Raw genomic sequence first — 9,030 nt, 5'->3', positions numbered from 1 at the left:
GGTGCAGTGGCTCACGCCAGTAATCCCAGCACTTTGGGAGGTTAAGGCAGGAGGGACTGCTTGCGTCCAGGAGTTCAAGACCAGCCTAGGCAACATAGCAAGACTCTGTCTCTACAAAAAATAATTAGCCGAGTGTGGTGGCAAGTGACTGTAGTCCCAGCTTCTCAGGAGGCTGAGGTGGGAGGATCACGTGAGCCTAGGAGATTGAGGCTGCAGCAAGCTGTGATAGCGCCACTGCACTCAGCCTGGGCGACAGAGTGAGACTGCCTCAAAAAAACAAAACAAAACATAACAAAAAACTAGCACCCTCACCCACACCCTCACATCATTTTTATTTTCTGAATAGTGCTTCTCACTCTTATTTGTTACTGCCTCCTTCCTTCACTAAATTCTAAGCTCTTTGAGGGAAGGGGCTGTTTTATTCATTGCTGTATCTAGAACAAGCTTGTCCAACCTGTGGCCCACAGGCCACATGCGGCCCAGGATGGCTTTGAATGCAGCTCAATGCAAATTCATAAACTTTCTTAAAACATTATGAGGACCAAGAAGCAAGTTCTCTGCCCCTTCTGGGATCTCCGCCTGGTTCAGCCCACCTGCTTCCACTTCTGCCTCCACCATGTCCATCAGGGTGACCCAGAAGTCCTACAAGGTGTCCACCTCTGGCCCCTGGGGCTTCAGCAGCCACTCCTACATGAGTGGGCCCAGCGCCTGCATCAGCTCCTTGAGCTTCTCCCAAGTGGATGGCTCGCAGCAACATGGACAACATGTTGGAGAGCTACATCAACAACCTTAAGCGGCAGCTGGAGACTCTGGGCCAGGAGAAGCTGAAGCTGGAAGCAGAGCTTGGCAACATGCAGGGGCTAGTGGAGGACTTCAAGAACAAGTATGAGGATGAGCTCAATAAGCATACAGAGATGGAGGATGAATTTGTCCTCATCAAGAAGGATGTGGATGAAGCTTACATGAGCAAGGTAGAGCTGAAGTCTCGCCTGACTGACGAGATCAACTTCCTCAGGCAGCTGTATGAAGAGATCTGGGAGCTGCAGTCCCAGATCTTGGACACATCTGTGGTGCCGTCCATGGACAACAGCCACTCCCTGGACATGGACAGTACCATCGCTGAGGTCAAGGCGCATTACGAAAAGATTACCAACCACAGCCAGGCTGAGGTGAAAGCATGTCCCAGATCAAGTACGAGGAGCTGCAGACGCTGGCTGGGAAGCCCGGGTTTGACCTGTGGTGTACAAAGACTGGAGAACTCTGAGACGAACTGGAACATCAGCCAGTTCTAGGCTGAGATTGACGGTCTCAAAGGCCAGAGGGCTTCCCTAGAGGCCGCCATCACAGATGCCAAGCGGCCTGGGGAGCCGGCCGTTAAGGATGCCAACGCCAAGCTGTCCAAGCTGGAGGCAGCCCTGCAGCAGGCCAAACAGGACCTGGTGTGGCAGCTGCGTGAGTACTCGGAGCTGATGAATGTCAAGCTGGCCCTGGACATCGAGATCGCCACCCACAGGAAGCTGCTGCAGGGCGAGGAGAACCGGCTGGAGTCTGGGATGCAGAACATGAGTATCCATACGAAGACCACCAGCGGCTATGCAGGTGGTCTGAGCTTGACCTATGGGGGCCTCACAAGCCCCTGCCTCAGCTATGGCCTGGGCTCCAGCTTTGGCTCTGGCACGGGCTCCAGCTTCTTCAGCCGCACCAGCTCCACCAGGGCCATGGTTGTGAAGATCGAGACCCGCGATGGGAAGCTGGTGTCTGAGTCCTCTGATGTCCTGCCCAAGTGAACAGCTGTGGCAGCCCCTCCCAGCCTGCCCCTCCTGTAGCTTCCATAGAGCCCAGGAGGGAGGCTGCTGTGCAAGGGAGCACAGGGAATGGGAGATCCACCTGAGGCTCAGCCCTAGCCCTCAGCCCACCGGCGGGGGAGTTTACTGCCTGGGGACCCCCCTTGCCCATGCCTCCAGCTATGAAACAATTCAACTGCCTTTTTTTTTTCTTTTTGGTCCAAAATAAAACCTCAGCTAGCTCTGCAAAAAAAAAAGAAAAAAAAATTAGATTTATGCGGACTTTTTTTTTAAAAAAGCTCATCAGCTATCATTAGTATATTTTATGTGTGGACCAAGACAATTCTTTCAATGTGGCCCAGGGAAGCCAAAAGATTGGACACCCCGATCTAGAATAATGCCTGGTATCCATTAGACTTAATGAGTATTGACTGACTAATCCACATCTAATCAGTCATCAAATCTTATATAGATTCTACCTCCTACATTCTCTCAAATCTCTGACCACTGTTCCTGCCTTACAGCTGATTCGTGTCTCACCTAATGATTGCCATAACCATTTCCAGTCCTCCTCTTCTACCATCCACATTCTGAATTGCTGCTGAAATGATCCCAGTCCTTCAACAGATCCCCACTGCCTTTAGGATAAAGTCCAAATTCTTTAGCAAAGCGTACAGAGCTCTCCAGATCTGGACACTGGCTAATTCCTCAGTTTCAGTTCTTGCCAGCCCTTCCATGTGCACCATGCTCTTACCATTCCTAATTTTTTAGTCACATGCTCCTTGCACATGCTATTTTTTCTGCCTGGAATGATATCCATTCCCTACCCCCATTGCTTTATTTGCCTAATTCAAGCTAGTAATCTCTGGAAAGGTTTCCCTTAGATCCAGAGTTGGGGTTACTCTGTACCTTCAAAGTACACCGTATGTATTTTATCATCTCACTTATCACACTCTCGCATGGACTTGTCTAACACTAGACTGTGAGCGGTATTCACAGCAGCCAGCACAGTGCTTGGTATAAAGTAGTCAAGAAAGGGTTACGGAAATGAAATGAAATTCACCAATTCCTTATAACCAGGTCTTCACCCCAGACTGCTTTACTATCTGTGCTTCTACACCCTGACCAGTTGTGTTGCTAAGTACCTTTAAAGGAAAAACAGGCCGGGCGCGGTGGCTCATGCCTGTAATCCCAGCACTTTGGAAGGCCGAGGTGGGCAGATCACGAGGTCAGGAGATCAGGACCATCCTGGTTAACATGGTGAAACCCCATTTCTACTAAAAATACAAAAAATTAGCCGGGCGTGGTGGCATGTGTCTGTAATCGCAGCTACTCAGGAAGCTGAGGCAGGAGAATCACTTGAACCCAGGAGGCGGAGGTTGCAGTGAGCCGAGATTGCGTCACTGCACTCCAGCCTGGGCGACAGAGCAAGGCTCCGTCTCAAAAAAATAAAAATAAAAATAAAATAAAGGAAAAAAATCACACCATAATAAGTTGGTACCATTTTAAACTAAGTCTTCAACCTTGCTTGTACATTAAGCATCCAGTAATCCTTTCATGGATCCCTAGTCAGCTCCAGCTCCCATTTTCATCAGTGACTATAAGATTAAAAACAAAAATACTTAGACTTATTTTTTTTGAGATGGAGTCTTGCTCTGTCACCCAGGCTGGATAGCAGTGGCACGATCCTGGCTCACCGCAACCTCCGCCTTCCAGGTTCAAACAGTTCTCCTGTCTCAGTCTCCTGAGTAACTGGGACTACAGGCAGGCACTACTATACCCAGCTAATTTTTGTATCTTTAGTAGACATGGGGTTTCACCATGTTGGCCAGACTGGTCTCGAAATCCTGACCTCAGGTGAAGCTGCCTTGGCCTCACAAAGTGCTGTGATTACAGGCATGAGCCACCATGCCAGGCCTGCCTAGACTTATTTAGAAAGGTTTGAAGTGAAAAAAATGAACCCCCACTCCCAATTCCACCTCACTCTTAGAGGTGTTAACAGTCTGAAGTGCATCTTGCCCAATCTTTTCTGTGGGTATACAAACATATATTTATTCCCCTTTGCTCTCCAAACAAATGAAATCAAACCCTACCAGTTTTTTCAAGAATATCTTTTCACACTAGCACATATAGATTTTCCTTTTTTGAGACCGAGTTCCACTCTTGTTGCCCAGGCTGGAATGCAATGATACAATCTTTGCTCACTGCAACCTCTGCCTCCCAGGTTCAAACAATTCTCCTGCCTCAGCCTCCCGGGTAGCTGGGATTACAGGCATGTGCCACCATGCCTTTTTTTTTTTTTTTTTGGTAGTAGAGATGGGGCTTCACCATGTTGGTCAGGCTGGTCTCAAACTTCTGACCTCGAGTGAAGTGCTGGGATTACAGGCGTGAGCCACCGTGCCCAGCCAATTTTCCTTTAACAGCTGCATACTTTTTCACTGAATAGATATGACCATAATTCAACCTCTCTGCTACTGGACATTTAGCTTGTTTCCAGTTTCTCATTATCCCTCACAGTAGGATAGTATTCCAGCTCTCATTCCCATTTTCACTTTTGTCACAAGGATGATCTTAGTTTCACAGAGGAAGCTGAAGCTATGAAGCGTGAACTCAATTTCCCATCTCCCTATCTACACAATGATACATAACTACATCCATTTTCTCTATCTCAGGAGAAGAGATCTCTCCTCTTAAGGCAGTATCTCTACCTATGTTAGCTAACATCCTCTCCTGTTTTCACAGGTCCTTCTAACAATTATCCTCTCCTGCTTTCTTTCCCTAAGCCTACATAGGTATACTTATTTATCTTCCATTTTAAGACTGTCCGTCTCCCTAGCTTCTTGAAAGGGTAGTCTATTATCTCTGTCATCACTTCCTCACCTCGCATTTGTTCCTTGCCCCACTGCTGGTGAGATTACAATCTCACTACTCTGTAAAAACTGCTTTTGTTGATCGCTCAGGTCACCAGGGACCTGCTAGTTGCCAAATCCAAACACTCTTTCTTGGGTCTGACTTTATTTTACTTTTCTGTGGTAAATATGTTGTCTTTTTCTCTTCCTTAAATCCCTTCCTTGGTTTGAGAAATATTCTTCAGGTTTTCTATTTCTGACCACCCCTAAATACTGGTCTTCACTAGGAGTCTATCCTCCATACTCTGACTCTACACATGCTTCCTGGGTGATCTCACCTACTTCCAAGATTGTACAAATCCTAAACTTTATACATACTTCAAACTTACATGCTTCAAAACTAAGCTTAGCTGTTTCCCCTACCTTCCACCCTCAACCTGTTCAGTAAATGGTATCACCATTTATCCAGTCACCCAAATCAGAAACCTAGGTTCCACTCCCTTATCTTCTATTATCCAATCAGTCACCAAGATATACCACTCATTCCATCCCTGCTGTCAATGCCCCAGTCACAGTTTAGGTCTCCAGCATCTCTTATCTGGCACCACCCCTTCTCCACTCTATTTTCATACTGTTGCCAGAGTGACTGCTTTAAAATGAGCATTTGATCCTGAGCTTGTGATCACTATACTACATAGGTTCCCTACATTCCAGCCATCTATATGTAGTTCTGCGAACATGTTGCTTCATGCTCCTAAGCATTCTGTTCCCTCTGCTTAGAATGCCCTCCCATCCCACCCCTATGAACATCTGGTAAATTCCTTTCCACTCTTCGTGATTTTTTTTAAGAGTCTCCTCTGTGAAGCATTCTTGTTCCTACTTCGTAAAGAGTCAAGAACTTTTTCCTCTCACCACGGATTCTTGTAAATATTTATTGCAATGATCACTTTTTATTAAACTTGTTTATTTACATATCTACCTCTCATTCTAGACCTTAAGTTCCTTGCAATCAGGGACTGTATCTTACTTCTCTATCAGCATCTGGCAGGCTGCTTATAAAAACAAGTGGCTTGGGCAGGCACAGTGGCTCATGCCTGTAATCCCAGCACTTTGGGAGGGCAAGGTAGGTGGATCGCTTGAGGTCAAGAGTTCTAGACCAGCCTGGCCAACATGGTAAAACCCCATCTTGGCTGGGCACGGTGGCTCACGCCTGTAATCCCAGCACTTTGAGAGGCCAAGGCGGGCGGATCCTCTGAGGTCAGGAGTTTGAAACCAGCTTGGCCAACATGGCAAAACTCCGTCTTTACTAAAAATACAAAAATTAGCTGGGCATGATGGCAGGTGCCTGTAATCCCAGCTACAGAGGAGGCCGAGGCACAAGAATCGCTTGAACCCAGGAGGCGGAGGTTGCAGTGAGCTGAGATCGTACCACTGCACTCCAGCCTACAAAAATCAGCCCGGTGTGGTGATGCGTGCCTGTAATCCCAGTTACTCAGGAGGCTGAAGCAGGAAAATCGCTTGAACCAGAGAGGTGGAGGTTGCAGTGAGCTGAGATCACACCACTGCACTCCAGCCTGGGCAACAGAGGGAGACTCCATCTAAAAAAAACAAAACAAAAATAGGTGGCATGATAAATGTTGAAATGAACCAATGAATACCATGTACTCACCCAATCCCCCAACCAAAATTCTGAAAGCCACCTTCCATTCCGCCTTCTCAACCCCCAAATGCCAAGTCCTACTCCCTAAAGATCTCTCAAATCCATCCCCCTCCTCCCCATCCCAATGCCATAGCACCAGTTTGGGCTCCATTCTCTCTTACTTGAACTAGATCCATCCAAACCAATCTCCACACTACTGCTGGAATTTTTTTAAAATTTTATTACAAAAATAATACATACTTGTAGAAAAAATTCAAACAATACAGAAATAAAAGCACAATATCCCACCCAGCATACATAACAAACACAGAAGACCCCTCCCCTCCAATCCCATTCCTGGGGGGTTATCATTGCAAACAGTTAGCATATATCCTTTCAGACTTTTACCTTTGCATACACAAGTATATATATAAACACATATAAATAAACACACATGGTTCTTTTACAAAAATGGGATCATATATATCTGTTACATGATTCTTCGATTTCTTTCTTCATTCATTCATTACACAGATTTCTAAAACACAAACCTGATTATATCACTCCTCTAAGAGCTTATTTCCCATAATATAAAAATAATACACATTAACATCAAACACAAAGCTTGTGATGATATACTTCCTGCCCATCTTTCAGTCTCATCTCAACCATTCCGGCATTAAAGGACTGGAATATAAACCACATTAAATCCTTCCTGGAACAAGGCAGGTACAAACAAACAAACAAACAAACTAGGAACACACTCTGCCATTTCTAGACTGTGGCCTTTCCCATTCATGTTACACTTTGCCTGGACTTTTCCATCTGGCAAGCTTCTACTAATTCTAAAACAATCAGCTTAAAAATTACCTCTGGGAAGACTTCCCTGACTTTTCAGACATGATTACTCCTCTATTTCCCCTATACTTTATAACTAGCTTCTTAATTGCACTTATCTCACAGTACTATGATGATTTATTAATATGTTTTGAATTCCACTTCCCCTCCCCCAACTCGATGGTGAGCTCTTTGGGTAAAAGGGATTTGTCTTATTTACCTTTGCATCCCAAGGATCTGATAGAGTGCTTATCATGAAAAGCAGATGCTCAGTAACGTATCTGTTGAGGATTTTATGATTCTAGGAACATTTACTGAGTACCTACTATGCACAGAACCATATCCTAAGCATGAAAAGAAACAGAAGACACAGTCTTTGCCCTAAGAAACTTACCATTTTCCTACCATTTCCCCTGGGGGGGAGGGACAGAAAACATTTAGGTGGCAACATTATCATTTCTGACATATAGGCTGTTTCAAAATTTGTGGTAATTTGCCTCCAATCCATTTAGGAACTGGGCATTGCATAATTAAATAAATAATAAAATAATGGGCGGTTTGTCTCACAGGTTTAAGTGTAGCACAGAGTCCACTAGAACCCAATTCTCTGTCCCAGCAGGAGGGCTCTCATCTGCTCCAGCCTGTAAATTAGAAAAGTGAGATGATACCATGCTTGGAAATTTTTTTTTTTTTTTATTGAGACGGAATCTCACTCTTTCGCCCAGGCTAGAGTGCAGTGGCGTGATCTCCACTCACTGCGACCTCTGCCTCCCGGGTTCAAGCAATTCTCCTGCCTCAGCCTCCCGAGTAGCTAGGATTACAGGCATACGCCACCACGCCTGGCTAATTTTTGTATTTTTAGTAGAGATGAGGTTTCGCCATGTTGGCCAAGCTGGTCTCGAACTTCTGACCTCAGGTGATCCACCCGCCTCAGCCTCCCAGAGTGCTGAGATTACAGGTGTGAGCCACCACGCCCGGCCGGAAATTTCCTAATACATCAAGAGGACATAAAGTTACTAGTTCTTTCATAATTTCCCCTCCTTCCCCAGGGAAAAATTATACCAAAAGCAATAAATGGAGTTAAATAAAGGAGGACACGGAAAAATAAGCTTGCTCTTTTTGGTAGTGGTAGGGGAAAGGGGGTTGCTTTATTTTAAATCAAAGGGTGACATTGCCCCAGGAAGATTAGGAGAGGTGATTTATTATCATTTACTTACTACTTTTAAAAAGGCTAAGGTGTTAGTTAATTTCATGATTTCAGAATCAGATACTGTACAAATATGAACAAATTGGGGAAAGGTGTGAACCACCTAGGCTGGAGAACAGGGAAGGCTGACCAAGGAGGCCCAAAGGAAGCCTCATTCATCAGAGTCCAAGTCACTGTCCCCAGCAATGGAGTGGAAATCCTCACTGTCCTCCTCGTCCTCTGACAGGTGGACCTGGCTTAGTACGCTCGGCCCAGAGCGCTGCTCTTCCTCCTCCTCATCTTCTTCCTCCTCTGATACCTCATACCCACCGATGCTGCTGAAGCTTGTGTCTTGGGTGTTCGACTTGGGATCAGGCTCCTCATAGCTCCCATAACTGAGAAGAGAAACATGTCATCTCTCAAGCTCGGACACCATCCTCTAGCTGACCATTCCCATTCTCAGTGCCACCAAAGGATCAGCCCATCTCACCTCCCCTGGACACTAAAGTGACTGGTTCTGGACTATTCTACATGTCCCTGAGAGAAAAATGACCCTGTTCAAAAACATCAACTTGCCAACGTCATATACACAAGAACCTGAATGGAAGAAACTCCCTTACACCTGAACAACACACTGTCATCTTACATGACCATAAATGCTCTGACAGCCTCATGGCTTCATCTACCACTTACAGTATCCAATTAGTCAATAGTCCTGAAGATTCTCTCTTCAAT

At 45.6% G+C, this 9,030-nt stretch overlaps 1 protein-coding gene across 11 annotated transcripts in view; it reads right to left on the bottom strand.

Moving 5' to 3' along the window:
* Positions 1-8,225: 8,225 nt before the first annotated feature.
* Positions 8,226-9,030, bottom strand: part of TAF1 (TATA-box binding protein associated factor 1) — a 96,366-nt gene continuing 95,561 nt past the window's right edge. For all 11 annotated transcript variants that reach the window (XM_063634352.1, XM_055268530.2, XM_063634351.1 and 8 more), the window contains one exon: positions 8,226-8,690. In XM_063634352.1, coding sequence (XP_063490422.1) covers positions 8,468-8,690 — 223 coding nt within the window. In that variant the 3' untranslated portion in view covers positions 8,226-8,467. The remainder of the gene's footprint in view (positions 8,691-9,030) is intronic.

The sequence above is a fragment of the Symphalangus syndactylus genome, chromosome X (assembly GCF_028878055.3).
Source record: "Symphalangus syndactylus isolate Jambi chromosome X, NHGRI_mSymSyn1-v2.1_pri, whole genome shotgun sequence".
NCBI classification, from domain to species: Eukaryota; Metazoa; Chordata; class Mammalia; order Primates; family Hylobatidae; genus Symphalangus; species Symphalangus syndactylus.
This window is presented reverse-complemented; position numbering and strand designations above follow the sequence as displayed.